Source organism: Amphibalanus amphitrite, unplaced genomic scaffold (assembly GCF_019059575.1).
Source record: "Amphibalanus amphitrite isolate SeventyFive unplaced genomic scaffold, NRLGWU_Aamphi_draft 002047F_arrow, whole genome shotgun sequence".
In the NCBI taxonomy this organism is placed as follows: domain Eukaryota; kingdom Metazoa; phylum Arthropoda; class Thecostraca; order Balanomorpha; family Balanidae; genus Amphibalanus; species Amphibalanus amphitrite.
The window spans coordinates 2-23749 of NW_024883540.1; the positions used below are offsets into that span (position 1 = coordinate 2).

At 48.3% G+C, this 23748-nt stretch overlaps 2 protein-coding genes across 2 annotated transcripts; one reads left to right on the plus strand and one right to left on the minus strand.

Moving 5' to 3' along the window:
* The first annotated feature begins 842 nt into the window (after positions 1–842).
* Positions 843–14269, plus strand: LOC122376189 (vacuolar protein sorting-associated protein 28 homolog). Its single transcript, XM_043355926.1, has 6 exons — positions 843–1039; positions 2666–2729; positions 3034–3229; positions 3652–3753; positions 4571–4694; positions 13491–14269. Exons 1-6 carry the CDS (start codon positions 994–996, stop codon positions 13625–13627), a joined length of 669 nt encoding a protein of 222 aa, XP_043211861.1. The 5' UTR covers positions 843–993; the 3' UTR covers positions 13628–14269.
* A 543-nt stretch (positions 14270–14812) lies between these two features.
* LOC122376187 (stimulator of interferon genes protein-like) lies at positions 14813–15703 on the minus strand. The gene has a single exon (XM_043355922.1). It carries the CDS (start codon positions 15701–15703, stop codon positions 14813–14815), a length of 891 nt encoding a protein of 296 aa, XP_043211857.1.
* Between the last annotated feature and the right edge of the window lie 8045 nt (positions 15704–23748).

Sequence of the window (23748 nt, forward strand, 5' to 3'; positions counted from 1 at the left end):
TCACTTTCAATTCTTGAAAATATGAAAAAATTGCTTGCATTGTTGAATATAGCCCAACTCCAACTTTTATGTGACAATATATCAACTTGGAAAACATTCCAATATTGTTATTCTTGTCAAAATTCAAAGTAAGATGCATGCATTGGTCTGGTCTGGGTGTCATTCTCTGCTTTTTCAATGAGAGGCAAGGAAATGCTAGCAAGGATCTTATGTATATAACAATTTGGCAGTATGCTGATGGAAAAAGAAACAGCACTAAACAGCACAGTTGAACTTGACCTGGAGTGTTGATAATGCTGTTGACAGGCCCTGACATTCTGTCATTTCCAAGCCTCATAGTGAGGTCCACCATGGCTATTACTGTAGTTGGAAACCAAAATAAAGTGAGAATTACACTTTACTGGTTATTATATCATATGGTTGACTTTGAATTGTGATCCTACCTAAACTCACCTTAGGATTAGGGAAGGTTTGATTGGCTGAATTAGTTAAGGTTGATGAAGGCTGGATTGGATTAGCTGTGCTCCATTTTTTTCATTGGATTGAATAACTGTGATCATGATGCCAATGTAACTTAAATTGTAGTTTTTAGCCAGGGAACCAGCCTTGGCTAGTCCACCTAGTGTGCTATGCTCTTGTACCTATTTTGACATTACATTGTACAGCTATTTTAATAAAGGTTTGTTGCTCTTAATATTTTGTTTATACATACTTATTACTTATCTAAAGGCTTTGGTATAGCGAAGTCTAGCATACCCTGAGGGCTAAGCTGCTTCAGCCTTCATGGCAGCAATTATTTCTGCCAAACAATAGTTCCAATCAGATTCAAGCCTCTTATATCTCAGGAGTCAATCTACTTCAGTGTTCATACACAATGTGAATCAATGAGTGATTTGTCTTGATGTTTGATGGAAATTTAACTAATTGTTGCTTTTGTGCCTTGCAGAGAGGAAGCAAATATTGACAGAGCTAGGAGTGCATCAATAGTTAGCCATGGCTCTATTTTCTGGCTTGGGAACACCATCTACCAGCTTCCAAGGTATGCATTACCTACAACCACTTGCTACTGTTACTCCAGACTAAGCAACATAACTGCTTCTGGGATTTACTGTCATGAAGTAAACTCACTCTCAAAATGACATAAAATGGCAATCATCAGCGATCATCATTAGTTACTAGGGATACAGAAGTTCAACTTCCCCTTACCACACAAGTGTGTCCTTTGCCTAGTGTACCACACACCTAATGGCACCTATTTTCATAGCCCTGCCCTAAATGGCCTTTGACCTGTGTCCTCTATCTTAAGGCTGTGTTAGGCCAGAATGCATATTTAAGGGTGTCATTCCACATTATCTATGCATTTCCATGCTTTTCTTGTGAAAAGTGATATGATATGTCAAGATGTGAAAATGATGTTTGTGTCATAAATCAAGGTAGGTAGGTGTCACTGCATATGTCAGAAACCCTTTTTTGTTCAAAATCTCGACCTCGAAATTTGACCTTTTTTACCTGAAAGTGACCTGACCTCAGCTATATTTAGCTGAAAATAGCCTCAGATGACACAGACGACACTGATTCCTTAATATGTGGCCTAAAGGGATTATAAAACATGTGTCATGTGACCTACGCATGATATAAAATTTATGTGACCTGGGATATTGACCTGGCTTCGACCTCAAAAGAATCAAAGTACAAGTTTGGTACCCTCATGGTATCTAAAGCATCTATTCACGAGTGTGTAATCCAAAAACGAGCATGATCTGACTTTTTTGCCAGTGGCCAGAGCCCAACATGTGAGCAAGCCAAAATGTTGATAATTTTTATTTGACCCGACCTGTGACGTCATCGGTGACCTATAGGTCAAGGCAGTTAGGTTTCGTTCGACAGTTTTTCTGGTGCTATCAGACGCCGTCTGAATTTTGACAATCGGCCCCGTACTTTCGCCTTTCGGAGTTGGTAGGGGAAGCTATGATTTGCCCCTCCCCCCCCCCCCCCCAGTGGGGCGCGATACGATACACACCTCAGTGGGGCGCGGGCTAAGGAACTAGTGTTGGAGTTCATGATGCATGTTGCAAAACTTTCAGTGTTGTTAAACACATGTTAAAAATGCCCGGCAGATCAGCTGACGGTTGACCCGAATTGACCTGCCCTCTAGAAAACCTCACTTGAAGAAGTTCTTAGTTAGTAGGTCTCGATCTCCGACATTAGAATCATTAAACTGGCCTGGAAGGGCAACCAATGTCTCAGAACTTTAAAATTGGGCATCACCGGCTTCTTCACGTCACGAACAATACGCACGTTTACTTTCCGCGAATCTCTAGCTCGATCCGGGGCTGAAGGCTGTGTGGGGGTCCGTTCGACCCCTCTCCCCTATAAACGTTGGCGGTCACGAACACGCCGATACGGGCGACGGTTCAGATGATCCCATTTTCGTGCAAGGAGTCGGCCGTATGCCATTCCAGAACCGATCTGAAGACAGATTACTTTTTGAAGATCTGTGTCATGGCATGGTTTGTCTTTCATAGTCTTTTGATCTCAGCATAGGTGCCTGTTTTGCTTGCTAGTCCAGGTAGGAACTAGGAAGACATTGACTGCTTCAATAGGAGTAGTGTGGATAAAACTATTCATATCATACTCGACGATTGACTGATTTGATTTTTTACAGAGCCCCAGAGACCAGAGCTGTATGAAGAAGTTAAGCTCTACCGAAATGCTCGAGAGCGAGAGAAGTAAGTAGGCCTCGGTGCGATAGACATATAGCTGACAGTCGAGACTCAACATGGTCGAAGCAGAGAACTATGGGGATTTGGGGTTTTGGTGGCAGAATAGTGCCTAATGACAAATTGCATTCCCTAAGATAGGCTGGTGAGATTTAAATAAGATTATATTTTTTCGAGATGTACATTGTACAGCTTGTAGCATGGTCAAGATTGTGCTTGCTCATTCCATTAGCCATATCAACACCCTGTAGACCCAGACGTTGACGGTCGTGTGTATGTGTGTACGCTCGTGTGACGCCGTTATTCTCATTAGGTACGACAACATGGCCGACCTGTACGCCGTCATCAACACGCTCCAGAACCTGGAGAAGGCGTACATCAAGGACCGGGTGGCGGCCAAGGAGTACACCGCCGCCTGCTCCAAGCTGCTCGTCCAGTACAAGGCCGCCATGCGCCAGGTGCAGTCGGACGAGTTCCCCAACGTCGAGGTCTTCATGAGGCGGTTCAGGGTGAGTGAGTCACTGCGGGTATGGCAACCAAAGAATTCTGCTACCAAGCGAAACAGATGAGGAAAATTGGCTGGACGGCGTGTGTTATAAATTATAATTGTCCTTATAAATCGCCTTAGAGTCATGTGTGTGCTTTGTATGATTGTATCGTCATTCGTCGGTTCCACTTATGGAGCGCCTGACCGTTCTGTCCGACCTGCTCTGGGACCTCATTCCACGCTGCTCGCTGGTAGCAGCGTCCGCACGTTCTCCGCCCGCTCCGGATGCGTGTCTCCCCGGCGCCGTTCCGTTACATGCGTCTCCCCACGGTGCCGCTCTGGGTCCGTGTCTGTCCGTGTGCACCCCAGTGTGTGCGCGCGGGTGGTACGTGCAGTGAGCAGCAGGCGGGTCTGACCCCTCCCCCCTCCCCCCTACCGCCACAGCTGGACTGCCCGGCGGCCATGGAGAGAATACGAGAGGACCGGCCCATCACCATCAAGGACGACAAGGGCAGCACCAACAAGTGCATCGCAGACACCGTGTCGGTGAGTCAGGGCGCGGCCCTTCCCGAGCGGCGCCGCTGACCCGGGCTGCCGACCAGCCAGTGGCGGCGGCCGGGATCGGTGCACAGTCAGTCAGCGCCACGCCCCTATCAATGCCGTACTGACCTAAGCGGGCTCTCTGGATCAGAAGTTCACTAAACGGTGGCCATGCAGAGTTTGCAGCCACAATCGGCGTCAGGCATTGCGCGAGATCGAAATGTTGCGTTGTGTAAGGATGCGTCTTCACTGTTTTGGTACGGCTGTCACTTCCTAAGAGCGTCATTATTTTACGGTTCCTTTTGGTTCATTTACCTACTGCATTTCTCTCTCTCTCTCTCTCTCTCTCTCTCTCTCTCTCTCTCTCTCTCTCTCTCTCTCTCTCTCTCTCTCTCTCTCTCTCTCTCTCTCTCTCTCTCTCTCTCTCTCTCTCTGTCTCTGTCTCTGTCTCTGTCTCTGTCTCTGTCTCTGTCTCTGTCTCTGTCTCTGTCTCTGTCTCTGTCTCTGTCTCTGTCTCTGTCTCTGTCTCTGTCTCTGTCTCTGTCTCTGTCTCTGTCTCTGTCTCTGTCTCTGTCTCTGTCTCTGTCTCTGTCTCTGTCTCTGTCTCTGTCTCTGTCTCTCTCTCTCTCTCTCTCTCTCTCTCTCTCTCTCTCTCTCTCTCTCTCTCTCTCTCTCTCTCTCTCTCTCTCTCTCTCTCTCTCGCGTTTGTTTCTCTACTCTCAGCCTCGCTGCCCCTGTACGATTAACTGCCGTTTTCTTGGGCCATCTCTCCGTCCCTGCCTGTGCTCCCTCTGCACTGCCTGACTCTCCGTGTGGCCGTCAGCTGTACATCACCATCATGGACAAGCTGCGCCTGGAGATCAAGGCCAAGGACGAGCTGCATACCGACATCCGCGACCTGCTCGACACCATGAACCGTCTCTCGGTGCTGCCAGAGGACTTTGAGGGTGAGCTGGCGCGCCAGGGCAGCGCCGAGTGTAAAGTCTCTCTTGAAAGTATCGGCTCATGGGCTGCGGTAGCTCGGCGAACTACGAGGGGCGTTCAAAAAGTTCTCGGCCCAACCATGAAGGAGTTGGAATTTCGGCCTGTAAGGCGGTGTATTCAATGATGTGTTATTGGGATGTCCACTTGCATAGCCATTAACCAATCTGCCCTGTGATTGGTTCAGGTTGCTAATTAATCGCAACATACTGTTTGCCATTCCCGGTCAGAATGGGCGACGCCCAGAAGAGAACAGTGATTTGGTTCGTGCATTGCAGAAAAATGCACCAAACGTTATTCACGAAAAGCTAGTGCCAACACATGTTGAGGTTTGTCTTTCTTACAGTAGCGTCAAAAAGTGGGCATCTCTGTTCAATTTTGGTCAACAGATCATTAATGGTCAACCCCGCAGTGGCCAGCCATCAACAGCATTAACTCAAGAAAATATGAAAAATAAGCACTTCTTTGTGAAACATGACAAATGTTCTGGTCTAGAACAACGCAGCAGAAGCGGAGGTGTCTATCAGGCTCCTCAAAGTCATTCTTCAACAGCGTATTAATATGTTTAAGATCTCTGCAAGATGCATCCCCCATTTGCTGACTCCAGAGGAAAGGCAAACTCGAAAGGAGGCGTAACGCGAAAATGTTGGCCCCTTTATCGAAGATCCAAAAGAGTTCATTGAACTACTTGTTACCGAGGAGGGATTGTGGGTGTCACACGTTGACCCTAAGGGCGTGACCGAGTTGCACAAGTGGAAGCACACTGAGTAAAGGCCACCAAATGTGTGCGACGTGTTTAAGTCAGTCGGCAAGGTGACAGTGGTTGCATTTTGGGATGCTGACGGGGCTCTGCTCGTTAACTTTCTAAAACAGTGGCGCACAATTGATGATGAATACTACACCTCCCTTCGATAATAGTTGCAAGCAGCAGATATCGAGGAGAGACTAGGGAAGCTGACTAAAAGTGTGCGCCTGATCCAGGACCACGCACCAGCACACATGAGCAGGGTGACGATCAGCGAAGCAGTGAGCTGTGGCTTCGAGTTGTTGTCACAGCCACTTATTTCTCCGTACCTTGCACCCTCTGGTTGCCACCTCTTCCCCAACGTAAGGAAATTGCTTAGCAATGGCAACTTAGCTGACAGCAAGGAGACAAATGCAGCCGTCTTGGACGTGCCAGATGAGTCCAAAACCCACTTGGCTATGGAGACCCTGGGACCTCTCGCGAAGCGCTGCGCGAAATGTTTTTGTCTTAACGTTGGTTATTTGACTAAATGAACATTTTTGGTCTAATAAGTCGACGTCGTATCTCTGCTCCTTCATGGTCGGGCCGAGAACTTTTTGAACACCCCTCGTATTCCATTCGGTTTTAGGACCCCAGCAGTGAGGGCGTGGCCTGTATCATGAAAAGTACGCTATAACGCTATCCTACGCCAGCGGTAGAAGGAAAGCTGCTACATGACGCATGCACCAGCGGCTGACAACTGGGTCAATTAGGTGGAGGCCGGCCGGAGGTCATACTCGTGTCGCTCTCCCTTGACCCTTCCACCGCCCCAGGCGGATACCGGCGCCGCTTGGGTTCACCAGCCGGGCGCTCATTGGTCTGCCTTAGTGGGCGCCAATCACTCAGTGTGCGTGACGCGTAAAATCACAACGAAGCAAAGTTCCGCCATAACCCTACTACGGCGGTAAACAGGTCATGGGAGGGGGGGGGGGAGCCTGGCATCAAATTCGGCTTTAACCCGCGACCTGGTGGGGGGCTATTTTTGCCCCCCCCCTCCAGACTTTTCGATATATCTCCAGAACCGCTGCGCCGATCGTCACCAAACTTTCAGCACCCTCCCGGACATCAATTTTACATATTGTGACCAAAAATTTTTTTCCAAAGGCTATGATAGGTTGGCCGGAAATGACGTCAGAGTGACGTCATGTTCTGCCGTTTTCGACCCAAAAAAGGGTTTCGCGGGAAGAGCTGTCAGGCCTATAGCTTTGCAAATACAGAAAAATGATAAAGACATAAAAGCTGTAGAATTGACAGGGCTACAAAACTGCAATCTCGGATTTTTGAAATTTTTGGATTTTGACCCCGAAAAATCAAAAAATAATTTTTTTGGATATAATAATCGAAAAATGAAAAAAGTTTTTTGAATTTCGCAAAAACCGGAATATATGTGATAGTCCTTACGGCCTTCCATCCACATACCAAATTTGAGATTGATACCTCTTTTTTTGGCGAAGTTATAGCGAAAAAACTGTTCAAAATTGATGACGTCAAATTTTCAAACTCAATTTTTAGCAATTCTAGACGCCGTAGCGCAAAACAAAGACCACCATTAGACTCCCCGTGACGAGCTGCATCGAATCATTACCCATTTTATGTAAAACTATCAACTTTAAAATTTGACCTTTTTTGGCCTGACCTTGACCTGACCTTGACCTGAACTTCACCAGAAAGTGACCTAAGCCGTACCTGATAGTCTTGTAACGAGCACCATTGAGTTGGAAATGAAAAATTGGCCATAAAACATGCATAAATGCATGAAAAATTGGCCATAAAACATGCATAATGCATAAAACCTTTGTAAAGTTGGGCTCATGTGACCTGACCTGTGACCCTTGGTGACCTGACCTGTGACCTGACCTGGTATTGTCAGTGACCTCTAATAGCAACATATCTGCTAGGCAACTGACGCCCTATCGCTGATTCTCGACAAAATGCGTTTTCCTCGGTGTTATAGCGCATTCCCTAGAAGACCCGTGAACGGTGAAACATTTCATCTTTGACCTGACCTGTGATGTCATCGGTGACCCCGAGGTCAATGAAATTTGGTTTCCTTCGACAAATTTGACAGGCTTTTCGAACGCCGTTTGAATTTTGCGGATCCGTCCAGTAGTTTCGGAGATACGAGGGGGGGGGGCAAAAAATAGCCCCCCCCCCCACCAGGTCGCGTTATAAACAGACCCCACCAGGGCGCGGGTTAAAAATGAAAACGGCTGTAAAAAGAAAACTTTTTTTGTCGCCATTCACCAACCGGCCCATTCAAAAAGAGAAACGTTTAAATAAAGGACTCAGTGGCTGGCTAGAGACCGGATATTTTTGTGATTGGAATCTGCTCGCGGGTGCGCATGCAACCACGGGTGCATTCTGTTAACCCGCGCAATGCGCATGACTGGGGTATTTTCCATAACGCGAGTGACTAAGGGGAGGGGGCTCTCCAGAGCCCCCCCCCCCCTCCTATCTCCGAAACTACTGGGCCGATCGTCAAAATTCAAACGGCGTCTGATAGCCCTGGAAAAACTGTCGAGCGAAACCTATTTTCAATGACCTCGAGGTCACCGATGACGTCACAGGTCAGGTCAAAGTAAAAATTATCGACATTTTTGCTAGTTCACAATTTAGGCTCTGACCACCGGACGGCTGGTCCGATCAGGCTCATTTTTGGTTTACGCACTCCTTGACGGATGCCTTAGATGCCCTGAGGGTACCGAACTTTTACTTCGAATTTTTAAGGTCAAGGCCAGGTCATCCTAGGTCACGAAAATTGTATATCATGTATCGGTCGCGTGACGCATGTTTTATGGTCCATTTTACTCTTAGATTTCGAAAATAGTGTCGTCTGTGTCATTTGAGGTCATTGTCAGCTGAAGTTACCGGAGGTCAGGTCACTTTCAGGTCAGAAAAGGTCAAATTTTGAAAATGAAATTTTTCAACAAAAAATGTGCCTATCAGATGCAGTTTGAGCTCAGGAACACGATGGTGCCATTTATATTGCTGTACGACGTCAAAAACGTACCGAAAAATGTATTTGAAAAAACATGAAATTGTAAAATTTTGACAATAATGCGAATAACTTGGCTATTTTTGAAGATATTGGGCTAAAACTTGCAAATGTATTGCATCAGTGTGTGTTCTATCACATATATTCCGGTTTTTGCGAAAAGCCAAAAACTTTTTGAAAAAATAAAAATATATTTTTTTTTGTAATTGTAAATACATATTTTTCAAAATTTTCAAAATATCGAAAATTCGAGACAGCAGTTTGATAGCTACGTGTACCTATTTGTAGTCCACTCATGCAAAGAAAATGGATCTAGCTTTAACCCTCGCGGGCCCGGGGGGGGGGCGTTTTTCGCCCCCCCTGGCGAATATTTGCGATAACTCACGAACGCTTAGGGATAGGAAGGCGAAACTTTCAGTACCTTTTCTCCCATCAATTTGACATCTTCTGAAGTAAAAAATTTGGACCTAGCCCCCTTGATGACGTCACAAGGTCCATTTTTCTAGACCCCTACACGGCAAACTTCGGCGTCACAGACGCAAACTTCAAATAGCTGCTAAAAATAGAGTTTTAGAGATAAAGACAAATTACGAGCACGGCTGTGTAGCGTTTGACCTAGAGAAAAATAGAAAAATAGTTTCGGTGACCTGAGGTCAGAGGTCAGGTCAACGACCCCGAAATGTGGTTTTAGTTTTTCGCAAATAACTTCGACAAAAATGGTCCTAGAGCTACGGCAGTGGTACCATCGCATTCGCCTTGTCAAGCCGCGTCGAATGATATATATTTTGTTCGGAAAAGGTCAAGTTTCATGTTGACCTCATGTGACCTCGAATGACCTCTGGTTGACCTTGACACATGAAAGGTCGTTTATGATGGATTTGTACCCGCTGATCACGAATCTGGCATCTATTTTCCTCTAAGCCTTCATTTAGAGCTTCCGGATGGCAAAATTGTCTTATTTATTATTACTTACTTGAATCAGTGAAATAGCCTCTAGCAGGGATACTCTTCTGTGACCTTGACCTTTGAGCAGCCTTGTATCGTAAGATGAACCACAAATAGGGAACTGGTAAGCCTCAAAACATTTCAAAACATCTTGGCAGTTGGCACGCAAGATGTGCGAAAAAGTGCCAAGTTTGAGGTCAATTTTGAGCGTGACCTTGACCTTGACCTTTAATTTGGAGCACATTTTCAGAATCCTCAGATTCTCTTCTTTCGTTTGACACCCAATTTTGCCGGTTTGATGCAGCCTGCCGTCCTCTAGAATGCTTAATTTGAGATTACTACACATGTGCCGGTTTTGGCCTTTGACCTTGACCTCTGACCTTGAAAATTGACCTGAGGTCAAAAATTTTGGATGCATTAGAATCGTCTCGTAAGGACCTTTCGTTTGGTATCGCTTTCGTTTCCGTAGCTCCCTTATTTACGGAGTTAGACAGGGGGGGCGAAAAACGCCCCCCCCGGGCTGCGGTGGTTGGGATTACCCCCCGGGCCCGGCCGGGTTAAAACTGAGCTCTTGAGAGCGTTTGTCGTAATTCAGTATTTTGCATGAAAATCGGCCGACATGACGTCACTCTGACGTCATTCCCGGTCAAACTATGGTAGCTAGAAAGTTGAAATTTTAGCACAAGGTGTCAAATTGATGCCTTTGAAGGTACCGCAAGTTTCGTGTTCATCCGTCAAACGGTTTAGAAGATATTGCTGAAAAACGGGAGGGGGGCTCTGTAGAGCTATAATGTAGAGCTATAAAAAAATTCCAGTCATGCGCCGGTTAACGGGTGCAACCGATGCTTTTTTCGTATTCGTGCACGGGTTTCCGGATTAACCCGCGCCCCGTTGGGCTCTGCCGAGCAACGCGCCCTGTTGGGGGGGGGGGGCATTTTGCCCCCCCCCCGCTAAGATCTCGAGAACCACGCAACCTAGCGACAAGCGGTAAACGGCGTTGGATAGCCCTATCAGGGAACTACTTTGTGACCCAATTTCATTGACCTAGGTCAAACCGATGACGTCACAGGTCAGGCCAAAGGTCCAATTTTCACCGTTTACAGGCATTTCAAGAAATGCGTTGTAAAATCGAGTAAAATGCATTTCATTGAAAATCATCGATGGGAAATGTTCTTCAAACACATATTTTGCTATTTGAGGTCAGTGATACCAGGTCAGGTCACAGAGGTCAGGTCACTGGGGGGTCACAATATGAAAGTGTTGTGTGATACATGTTTTATGGTCCATTTTACATGACAAATGCGATTATGTGGGTCAGGTAGCCTTTGGAGCCAGATTAGGACACGTTTTGGTCAAGGTCAGGTCAAATTAGGTCAAATTTCAAAGTTGATATTTTTGCATAAAATGGGTATCCAATCGATGCAGCTCGTCACGGGGAGTTCAATGGTGGTCTTTGTTTTGCCGTGCCGTACGTGGTCTAGAATCGCTAAAAATTGAGTTCAAAAATTCGACGTCATCATTTTTGAACAGGTTTTTCGCTATAACTTGACCAAAAAACGAGATATCGATCTGAAATTTGGTATGTATATAGAAGAGCGCAGGGACTACCTATCACATATGTTCCGGTTTTTTCGAAAGTCGGAAATTTTTTTGATTTTTTTAGTTTTTTATAAAAAAATCAATTTTTTGATTTTTTTTTGGTCAAAAACCCAAAATTTTGAAAATCCGAGATAGCAGTTTTGTAGCGCCGCTTTTTGTCTACTAGACCATATAAAGAACTTCGAAATTGCTTGATAACTGTAGATTTGGTGAGCGTTTCAAGATTGCATGTTTTTTGCTCATTTTTGCTCGAACATGACCTCAGTTTGACCTCAATAACTCCTGACCTAAGGTGACCTAAGACTTGAAATTTGGTGTGAAGGTGTCAAATTGATGCCCGGGAAGGTACTGAAATTTGGCGGCGCTGTGCGCCGCCGTTTTATTGCTATTCAGGAAAAACCACAGGGGGGCCAAAATGCCCCCCCCCCAACGAGGCGAGGGTTTTAAACCAAAAACCTGTGGTAGTCGTGCCGATGACGGGTCGAATTTTCAGCTTCGTAATGAAACAAATCTCAACATATCCTCTGCGAGTAGGGTGGCCTCCGTTGACCACGTGCTTGCTTACTGCCATCACAAGTTACCGCACGGTGACCGCCTCCCCATCCCTCCGCAACCACTCCCCTCGTCCCGCCGCGCTGGCTGCCACCGCGTGTCAGGCTCCGGTCAGTGCTACCAGTGGCCCTCAAACTTTTCCGCTCATCCGCGGCTGGAACAGGTGGCGACCTCCCCTCAGAGTCGCAATACTCTCAAGAGAGACTGTACACGGCACGTGACCGGCCATCTAATTCACTGCTACATTTTCATGTGTTTGTGTGTGTGTGTGCGGGGGGGGGCATTGTCATAGCCACTGCGGGCCGTGAGCTGATTACCCCGCCCCAACTACCGCAGCCCTCCCGGAAACCCCAATAGCGTGGCCTCTTGGGTGACATCATATCAGGGTCAGATCCAGGGCAGGGACTTTGGGGCAGGGGCTAACATATAGAACAAAACATATTCTAACCTTACCTACAACGTAAAACTTACCAACCTTCAACCTACAACCTACAACGTACAAAATCTGCTGTGGCATATGTGGGCAGGGACTTACATACCTATAGGACAAAACATAATCTAACCTGACCTAACTTGAACTACTGACGTCATATAACCCTCAGAGGTTGGGCACGCTACCAAACCCAATCATCATCATCATAACTTGAACTACAACCTACCAACCTACAAACCTAGCCAACCTACAAGCCGCTGGGCACCGCCGCGCATCGGCGGGTCACCTGACCTCGCCCAGTGACTGACTTCACCCTAAGTCAAGCGTGGCGACAGAAACTCGACACCATTTTCGTCACTTAGCGAACACACGCTACAAGCCGGTGCGCCCACTCCCTTTCCCCTTGCATGTGTTACGATCGGGCCACCGCCCAGGCACGGGTTCAGTGTGTGCAGGGTCTTGTTTTCGTCACGCCCACTATCGGTGCGTTCCTGGAGGCTTTCTGTCCAGTACCCGCTCCAAACGGCCGGAGCGTGGCATATGTTTGGCATGGCCACGTAGAGCGTCGTAGTCTGCACTATACACAGGTCAGCCAGGCGTGATATATCATCACATGCATACTGGGTACTGAGTAACAACAATTTTATGTTCAATTTTAAGTGCTGTACGTAGGGTGCATGCATAATGCATATTCTATAAAGTCTGGGCTTTTGAGGCAATTTTTGCTTTAGTTTCGCGGCCGACGCGCGCCCGAGCGCTTCCCTCTATATTGAGAAACAAGCTCGTCACGGTGTGGGCGTGACCTCTTGGACCTCTGGTCGAAGTCGGTGTGAGTGTGACCCCTCTGACCTCTGGTCGGTGTCGGTGTGACCCCGCTGACCTGTTTTCGGTGTCGGTGTGACCCCTCTAACCTCTGGTCAGTGTCGATGTGACCTCTCGGACCTGTTTTCGGTGTCGGTGTGAGTGTCGGTGTGAGTGTGACCCCTCTGACCTCTGACCGGTGTCAGTGTGACCCTGCTGACCTCTGGTCGGTGTCAGTGTGACCCCGCTGACCTCTGGTCGGTGTCGATGTAACCCCTCTGACCTCTGGTCGGTGTCGGTGTCGGTATGACCTCTGACCTCTGGTCGATGTCGGTGTGAGTGTGACCCCTCTGACCTCTGGTCGGTGTCAGTGTGACCCCGCTGACCTCTGGTCGGTGTCGGTGTCGGTATGACCTCTGACCTCTGGTCGGTGTCGATTTGAACCCGCTGACCTGTCGTCGGTGTCGATGTGACCCCGCTGACCTCTGGCCGGTGTCAGTGTGACCCCCTGACCTCTGGCCGGTGTCCATGTGACCCCCTGACCTCTGGCCGGTGTCAGTGTGACCCCTCTGATCTCTGGTCGGTGTCGATGTGACCCCTCTGACCTCTGGCCGGTGTCGGTGTGACCCATCTGACCTCTGGCCGCCCCGCAGGTAAACAGCGTCTGCTGTTCTGGCTGTCCGCCATGGCCGAGATGCAGGCCGCGGACGAGCTCAGCGCCGAGCAGATCCGAGAGCTGCTCTTCGACCTCGACTCGGGCTACAACGCCTTCATCAAGGTGCTGCACTGAGCTGAGCTGTGATAGACCAGCCGCTGGCCCCGGCCCCGGCCCGTGCCCGGTCAGCGCGCTGCCGCTCTGCCCATCTGGCCGCGCGCGTCTCGGTGTGTGTATTGTGGGCGTCTCTCCGATAATTAATGCGTCTATGAGGGAGCGGCTCACGTTTGTGTCTGTGGATCTCTGTTGATGTATGTGTGTATCGTTTTATGAGATCGCTGCCCGTTTTTAGTCACCTGAGGGCTGAGGAGCGGCTAGCTGCCCACGCCGGTGGGCAGCGCGGCCCATGGAGCGGACAGTGCCGGCCCGGTGCCTTCCTCCGGTCACAGTTAGCTCGGCGGTCAACCGGTCACCGCTCCGGAGGGGCGCGCCGGTCTCGTCTGCCGCTAAAGCCACGGCGTTTGGGGCAGCCAAAGAGCGAACGTGCTCTCAGTCATGATGGGACCTATAAGTATATTTTATAGTTGTGGCTGTATGCAAGACTCAGCAGTGCTAGGTTTCGGTGGACGGTGTCCTCAGCAGTGAGAACAGTGGCATCGTTTCAGTGCATACTCTCGGCCAACCGGACGGTTCAGAGCTCGCTTGCCGGGTCCTTGTCACTATCAGTTCACATGTCTCCGTGAGGTGATCACTTTCAATACACTCTCTGTATAACCATACGATAGTTCAGTGCATGCGCAATATACTCAAGCGATACAGCCGTACATATTTCAGCCTATATGGTTCACATATCCCAATTACCTGTACCGTTACATCGAATTCATCGACGGTAACACTGGCCGGGGGTAGCTGGCAGCCGGGGTCAGACGCGAGGCCACGCGGCTGGATGGCTGACGCCGGACGCGAATCGCGCTGGCCTGCGATGTGCGGGGTGGTCGCGGCTGCACCGTCGTATCACGAATGTTCCGGGCGTCTTACATCATGCACAGCGGAACGGACTGACTCGGCCCCCCGCAGCGATACACAGCCGCAGACGGATCTACCCCACCGGACGCCACCGGCCGCGAACGGATCTGACGTTCGAGTCCGCTCCCGCGTATCAGTCGGCCAGTCGTGTCCGTCCACAACCATCAGTCCAACTCGTCCACAACTCGTCCAGTCCACTCCCTGCTTTCTTCCCCCAACCTATCAATATACTCCCTTCTGTTCCGTGTATCAACATTCAACAGTCCATTCGGTGGTCTGTATGGTTTCTACTTTTTAGCCCTCTGTGATTGCCGCCAAGATGACATCCCCGATATGCTCGTCGGCGTCGTAACTGACCACCTTCAGCTGGCCTTTCAGGTGGTCATTGTCAGACACGATCTCTTCGAGCTCCTCCATCAACTCCTTCATCTGTTGCCGGCAGTCGGCAGCGCTGAGGCCGGCTGGGCCGTGTTGACGAAGCTTCTTGAGGGTTTCCAGGGCTCCCACCTTGTCCAGCGCCACATACATCTTGTGCTCGCCGTCGCTCGACTTCACCTCATGCACCTTGAATTCTCCATAGCTGCGCTCGTTGCCACCCACTCTTTTCTTGAAGGGTTTCAGTGTTGCAGTGATCTTGCCAACACCTTCCAGTTCGTCCCATTGTTCGGGGTAACTACCATCCTTTGGCGCAAGCACCACTATTGCTTTGGAGTATAATTTCTCCAGCTCTTCCTCTGGAAAGCCCGCAGGGTTTTCACGTTTGAATTTCTCCAGACGTGTCCGGATGCCATGATCGCCTTCCATGAGCCTGAGGTAGCCAAAATAATGGCCGTAGGCGCTGCCCTTACCGATCTGGCACAGCTGGCAGTTTTCGACGTGCTCATTGGGCGGCCCGAGCCAGGTGAGCAGGGCCGGCGCGATGGCCACGAGCAGCGTCAGCGTGCCCAGCCACTCCCAGGGCACCTCCCTGGTCTGGGTGAGCAGCAGCAGCGCGGCCAGGGTAGACGACACGAGCAGGAGTACAGACTTCTTAGTAACATAATCGGCGCGCGGTCGGCTGCTGCCGGCCAGATGGTGGCGCACGTACACCAGGAGACCGTTCAGGATGGTGGCGGCGGCGCCGGCGGCCACCGACAGGCAGACCAGCAGTAGAAACTTCAGCAGCAGCAGGCGCCACAGCCACATGTTCTGTCCTGGTCTGCCGGTGCCCCGACTCTCAGTAGAGCCCCCTGATCTGACTCCCTTCACAGCCGGCCACGGTCTGTCGCGGACCAGCCGGCCGGCACGCCGCCGCCTCGGAGCGCGGTCTTATCGCCTGACCTTGAGGCAGGCGACTCAGAGGCGGCGCACTGTGGATCAGTCGGCGCTCCCAGCTGGCAATCCAGCCAGCAATTTGGTCTGGCTCAAGTCCGTTTTGCCCCGGCAACTCCGACATACCAGGTATGTGCCGGTTTAAACGAAACGCCATCGGAGCCGGGGTTTGGGTCTACATGATATGACTTGTGTATATGACTCTATTTTGGTTACCCAGCCTTTGCTGTAGCGCTTCCGAGTTGGTATGGTTTCAGACCGCCAAGTCTGGCTTGAGTCCGGCTCGCTGCCACGGCTCAAGTCCGGCTCCTTACGGCCAGGTCCGGCTGCCTCGTAGCTGCTGTGGCTTACGGTGGCTGAAGCAAGATTCGCTGAAGTACGGTTGAGGTACGGCACAGCTGACAGCTGATTGGGCTTAGGTACAGTGGATCTTATTAGGATCTCCAGACGTAACTAGATGGCGTTGAGCCTTAGTCGAGTCCATGTCAAATTCAAGGAGAGGTCACTACCGAGCTGGGCCCGATGGGGAGGTGGGCGGGGAGGGGGGGGGGGGGGCGGGTGGCGAGGTCACGGTGCGGATGACCTGTCAAACAGCCCCGGCGCGGTGGGGCACTGCCGTAGGCAAATGGCGCACTCCAGTGTTGTTCCATATCGCGGTGGTGGGCCGGGCGGCCGGTTAGCTTGGCAGCTTGGAAGGAAAGGATAATTAGGCACGGTTTTGCTGTGGCCGATTCACCTACTGTTACTTATGATGCACCCAGAGTAATGCAAATGTGGCGTTGATAATGCAGCTGGCAATGGAATGCTAGCGAATGCTCCGAGCGCCTAGCTATAAGGATAAAGATTATTTATGTCTCCTGAAATTTTCATTGAATATAATTCAAGCACTAGAGGGATCGTATTCGTTTGCCAGTTTTTTGACCGGCTGGCGTTTCTTGCGTAGAGCGCCCTTGGGCAAATATTTAGGCATAACGCAGGTGATTTTTTTTTGGCTGGTAAGACGCCTTTAGGGTCAAATCAAGCAGTGGCGGCGGAACACCTTTAATGAAGTGGGGGCACTGCCGACTTTTGGTCCCATTCTTTCCATGCAACGCCCATAGGGCTAATGTTAAAATGCCAAAATCAAACGGGGGCACGGTGCCCCGATGCCCCCCTCCCCACCCCTCCCCCCCCCCGTTCCGCCACCACATGAAATCGAGTCGCTAAGAGACGATGAGGAAAAGTGGACGAACGCCACATTTCTGTGCATGAAGTCTCGAGTTATAAAAAGCTAAAAGTTATTTTACGTGTAAGCTAAAAAACAATAAGATCAGTTAATAAAATATTTGACCCGAAATTAACTTCTGTTTTGTCTGACCATGATCGCATGTATGACCCCGGTCCAGCCTGGTTCAACTCGGCCCAACCTGGTTCGGCTCCCCCTTTTTTAATATAAATTTGGCCCGAACCTTTTGAATGGAAGGAATCACAAGGACAGAGTCCCCGCTGAGCTGAGCTTGTTAAGCGTTGAAACCTGCCATCTACCCTCCGATCAAGCAATTCCTGGTCTATTGCAGACTATGGTTTTGAGATTTAGTCTATGGCAAAATGGTCTGTGGTTAAGAGTCCAAATTTTAACGTGCGCACATAGCCGCGCACGGCCGGTCCCCTCGCTGACTTCGCCTGGCAGCGGCCTGCCACCAACCACAACCATACACGTCAGGAGGCTAAAAAAACGTCGAGCACACGTCGTGTTTCGAACCCGGACTTTTGCAACCGGGACGTGCGCCTTGACCACATGGCACATGGAGTCCAACGCTCTACCGACCGAGCTACCGGGACGGACATTGACCTTGGGGTTTCGCCTCGTGACATTGACAGATGTCAGACACTTTGGCCGAACTTTAGCCGAAACACTGAGCAAGCTGCGCAGGGCGATAGGTGCTCGTAGCGTTGAGGTTGGGTAACCTGTGAGCTAAACGCGATGTCGTGAGTTCGAGCCCCACTCCCGGGTCTGGTTTTATCTAGACACAACCAAAACCTTTCCTTCTACTGCAACACAGCTAAGCACGATGACATCTTTCCCCAATATCTTTCCCCAATATCCTCCCTAAAAGTCAAAATTATCGCTTATAAACGTTTAGCTAAGTTTCAATTTTAGGAAACTATTTTTGGCCATTTTTCTCTTTTTCAAATCTTTTTTCAAGCCATTTCAACTCTTTTTTCTTTTCTGATTCTTTTCGACCCGATAAAACCCACCAAAACTGAACGTGCCAAATGAAAAATATCTAACTCAAATAACAGTTAACCCGCGCCCCACTGGGGTCTGCGTATAACACGCCCTACTGGGGGGGGGGGGGGGGGCTATTCATAGCCCCCCTCCTAACTCCGAAACTACTGGGCCGATCGTCAAAATTCAAACGGCGTCTGATAGCCCCGGAAAAACTGTCGAGCGAATCCTAATTTCATTGACCTCGAGGTCACCGATGACGTCACAGGTCAGGTCAAAGTAAAAATTATTAGCATTTTGGCTTCTTCACGTTTTGGGCTCTGGCCGCCGTCTTACATGTCAGATCAGGCTCATTTTTGGTTCACACACTCGTGAACAGATGCTCTAGATACTCTGAGGGTACCAAACTTGTACTTTGGTTTTCAGGTCAAGGTCAGGTCATCACAGGTCACGAAAATATTATATCATCCATCGGTCACGTGACACATGTTTTATGGTCCATTTAGGTCAGAGATTTCTAATTTGATGTCGTCTGTGTCATTCGAGGTCATTTTGAGTCAAATTTAGCTCAGGTCAGGTCACTTTCAGGTCAAAAAAGGTTAAATTTTGAAGTTAAAAATTTTCAACAAAAAAAGGTGTCTATTGGATGCAGTTTGAGCTCAGGAACACGATGGTGCTATTTATATTGGCGTACGATGTCAAATTCATGCTAAAAAATTGATTTGAAAAATTAATAATTGTTAATTTTTTGCAATAATGCGTATAACTTGGCCATTTTTTAAGATATTTAGCTAAAACTTGCTACAGTTAGTCATTATAATGCATTCTGTGACATACATTCCGGTTTTTTCGAAAAGTCAAAAAATTTTGAAAAAATGTAAAAATATATATTTTGAGTTTTATTATATAAAATTTTCAAAATTTTCAAAATTTCGAAAATCCGAGATAGCAGTTTGATAGCGCAGTCTATTTTGAGTCCTCCCATGCAAAGAAATTGGATCTAGCTTAAAAACTGAGCTCTTGGGAGCGATTGCCGTGGTTCAATGTTTTGCGTCGAAATCGGCCGAACATGACGTCACTCTGACGTCATTTCCGGCCGACCTATGGTAGGTACGAAGTTCAAATTTTGACACAAGGTGTCAAATTGATACAGCCGAAGGTACTGAAAGTTTGGCGTCGATACGTCAAGCGGTTTGGAAGTTATTGCAGAAAAACGGAAGGGGGGGGCTATAAATAGCCCCCCCCAGTGGGGCGCGGGTTAAGAAAAGCCTCATCATGCATCATGAAAAGCATCATGCAATATCGACTGAAAAGTTGCATGCTATGAATACGTCCTAGATTGTTTCAATTATCATTGTTCAACATTTTGGCTGGAGCTGACGCTGCCTCTGGCTTGCCCGTTTGTTTGAGATAATGATTCCCTTCAGTCGCGTTCTTGCCGGTTCCACATGAACAGGATACCACCATACCGGAGTAAACGCACCCGCAACCATCATCCCCTCCCCTCAGCCTCGGCGCAGTGGCGGGCGGCCCTGGGCGGCCCACTCCCGGCGCTACGCGCGCCCCATGCGCCGTGATACCGCGTCACTCCCCCTCCCTCCTTCCCCCACAATGACCGGTGACCTCACTTCCCTCGGGATTTGGACTCGCCCTACCCCGACCGTAGCGCCACGTGGTGGCTCTGGAGACCTTAAATAGACCCACTGTACAGTCTGTCTTGAAAGTACCGCAGCATGGCAGGGTGGCGCTGGTGGGCCGGCGCAGCGGAGGGCGGTCAGGTTTGAGGGCCACTGGATCGCCTGACCCTTGGGGAGAAGGGAAGGGAGGGAGGGAGGAGAGGGGTGGGCGCGAGTGAGCGGGCTCTCGGTGGTGCCAGTGCGGCAGACAAGGCGCTGTTTTATGAATACGTTATACAGTTATCGGGGTTACATGAGCACAGTAAATACGTATTTAGCCGCTAATTCGAATTAGGAACGCATTACCGACTCATGTAGCCACCTGCTAGTACGAATCGGCGATCCGATCCGCGGTTACATGAGCAAAGCAAATACGTATCACGATCGGATTCACCGCTAATGCGAATCAGGAGCGTACTACCGACTCATGTATCCACCTGCTAATACGAATCGGCGGTCCGAACAAAATCCGCTGAGAAACAGGCTTAGAAGCGAATAGGACCAAGATACGTATTACAGGAACTATTTCTTCGCAAAAAGAAACATAAAAATGCAAAATAATAGGTATTTTTTTTCATTTTCTTCTTTTGAAATAATATTTTAAAAAATATGTCGGTATTTTGCCAAGTTTTCAACAATAAATATAGTGAAAACCAAATAGTAAATATCCACATAATTTCAGTTGAAACATTTTTCTGACAGCACTACAGACGAATCAAGAGAGGCAATTGCCCAATGAGTCAAAGCAAGACAACTTTATGTTCAACTTTTTTTTGTTAAGTTAATTGAGAATGTTTTGAGCAGATTAAATGCAAAAAAGACATAAGATAATAAATTTTTAATTTAGTCACCTCTATTGCTACGGAAGTGCGCCACATTTGTATGCTATTCCGTTTGTAATGCGCATCGGGCCGAGAGCCAAACTAGATCCGTTTGACGTCACTGATACGAATTTGCTCATGTAGTCGGTGCACTGAATGCGTTCTTGGGGAGCTGATGCGAATTAGCGTATTGCGTATTTGGAACGGATCGCTCATGTAACCGAAACGTCCGAGGCACACGATTCGGGCCGTATTTCACAAGAACTATTCTTTGCTGACTGGAAGCGTCAAAATGCAAAATACTTAACAATTTTTTTATTGGCTGCCTCGTAGAAAATAGCAAAAAAATGTTGGTATTTTGGTTTAGTCTTTGCATGTGAAATAAAATGAATGAAATATTTTGATAGATAATTTTTTCTGACCACCCTGCTGTCGCTGCATGGCGAATCAGTGGCCACTGACTTAAAACAAGAAAACTTTGTTTTCATTTTTTGATTTCATGTTAATTTTAAATGTTTTTGAGCCTATCAAATGATATAAGTATTTAAAATTTAGCTCAGTCGTCCCGGTAAATGCCGCAACTGCGCCATGACTGTACGCTAATCCTATTCCGTTTGTGATGCGAATTACCGGCCGTCGAGGAGTCAGCCCGGGTGAGCCAAACAAGATCCGTTTGACGTAGATAAAACGAATTAGTCTCATGTAACCGGTGCCGTAGATCCGTTTGTGGGGAGCTGATGCGCATTAGCGTAGTGCGTATTTGGAACGGATCGCTCATGTAACCCCGGTAAGTGACACGAGCTAAGCGTAGTAATTCTCTTCCTGACATGAAAGTTTTGATAAATGGAAAGTGAAGCTTCCCTTTCGAGCCTCGCCAGACATTTACGTGTTACACTTGTAATCCGGCCAGAGGGCAGCGGGTGCAGCCTCCGTCGTTTCGCTCAGATTCAGCTAGGGCTTCCAGAAAGTTGTGTGCGTGTTTACGAGACACACATTGAGAGTATTGGCTGCTTTATAGCGTCCACTGATAGAAATGGTCCGTAGGAACCCGCCTTACAGCCGTTCGGCTCCTGATCGGACATGTGAAATGATCAGGTCGGCCCTGATCATTTCACGTGCTGAGACCTGATGTTTCAATCACAAAATGCCTGGAAACGCGTAGATAATATGCGCTGACATGCATGGAATCGGCATTTTGGCCTGACATGGTGTCGAGAAGGAATTTACGGGTCAAAGGCCATTGGGTTCAGGGTCATTTTCAGGAAAGATATAACATTGATCAATTCGAGGATATTGAAAGTTTTGTCGTGGTCGGTCGGTCGGTCGTATTTTACGCGAGTTATTCGTGAAAAAGCCGTGAGGAACCTCCTCCTGTAAGTGTGAAGGTTAAGATCTCAGGTCAACCGGTGATCTCTCGAGCATTCTTTAGAGCCGGCGAGCATTATAAATTTTCCTGAGGCTAGGACACTATAATGTAACCTAAGTGACCCGACCTTAAAAGATCTGGGTCTGATTCATTCCGCCATCAAAGTGTTTAAAAAAGATGCAATATCAGGTATGTGTGGAGGGAAGTTGCAGCCCCCCCCCCCTTCCCCCCAACGCAGCAGTGTGCAGAGAGCCTGCTTTGTGAAGCAATAAATCTAGCCAGCTACTTTGAAGCCGAAAATATAAAGAAAAAGGGTTCTGAGTCGCGACGGCGCTGTTCCGACTGCAACTCCAAATCTGACTTCGGCCTGCTGATCGGCTCCGACTCCGACTCTGACTCCGGACCAGTGCACTGCCATAAGCATAAACGTATCACCTGCCGGTACGGGGATTGACGCAACTCTTCTGGACTGCTTTTGGTAGCTATTTTAGACTCTGCAACATTTGTTGGAGTCCGCTAAAATTTTCAGCATCTTGTGGAGGGAGAGGGAGAGAGATAGAGAGAGAGAGAGAGAGAGAGAGAGAGAGAGAGAGAGAGAGAGAGAGGAGAGAGAGAGAGAGAGAAGAGAGAGAGAGAGAGAGAGAGAGAGAGAGAGAGAGAGAGAGAGAGAGAGAGAGAGAGAGAGAGAGAGAGAGAGAGAGAGAGAGAGAGGAGCTTTGATAGATCATTAAACGAATAAAATTCACACCATACAGCCTCGTATGATCTCAACTCTCATCTTGATTCTTGAACTGAACAGTGAACAGTGAGCACTCAGGAACTGAAGATTAATTTGCCGCTACCTGTTAATACCCATAATCTCAGTGACCTTTCGGCATAAATCTGCATACCCCGTATTTGGTATACGATTATCAATCCTCTACCTAGAAGTAGGCGCTGCGAACAATTGCTTGGCCAGCCGATCGTAAAATGAAAATATTTGCCTATAACTTTTATGTAATAGGAAATAAGGAGCATAATGTGTTAGTTATTTTGTGATGTTTTTTTATGTAGCAGCCATTTGCCTTCTATAGTGTTTTTTGCATGATAATGATTATACTTCTAATAAGATGGAATAGTAATCTTTGGCACATAACTAAAGGAAGACAAAAACACACAAGTGTAGGATTTGCTTTGGCTTCCTTTAGTTATGAGCAAAAGGTTACCATTCCATCTTACTTCCATTGGCTTTCGCTTAAATACTATTTTGTTTCAATCTTAACAAGGGCGGTGAGAATGGGAGTTTTTTTACTTTTTATCTCGCATAAATAAATACGAAACAAATTACTTTATCCTAAGTTACTGGATCAATCGATCAGATTTAAACCCATAGTTAATCTGAGATTTTCGACAAACTACTGCGTTGACATTGTTCTGTGTTGTTATTCACATTGTTATTTCAGTTTTATTACATTTATTCTGTTCCGTTCCATGATCGTAAAGTATTGTTCATAGTGTTCAATATGTGTCATGTTCTGATAACAATGCAAGTAGTCGCGCTCATCCTTTAGATTGGCTACGTCTGTCTTTTCGTCGAGAATAAAACGGTTCCAAGGGTGAACCGGCCACCGGGGGATCGGCCGAGCCGGTCAAGTTCTCCACTCGTGCTCGCAAACGGCCCGTGCCCCCGGGCGACAGGCGCCGCAGCGGGGTGGAAAGAGTAAGGGAGAGCGGCGCCCCACGCGACCTGCCCGGTCACTCTCTCCTGGCTCACTGCCGTCACGTGCTCTGGGGCTCTCAAACCACCGAGCTCCCGACCTTTAGTTCGCCGGGCCGCCGCAGCCCATGCTGCGGTACTTTCAAGACAG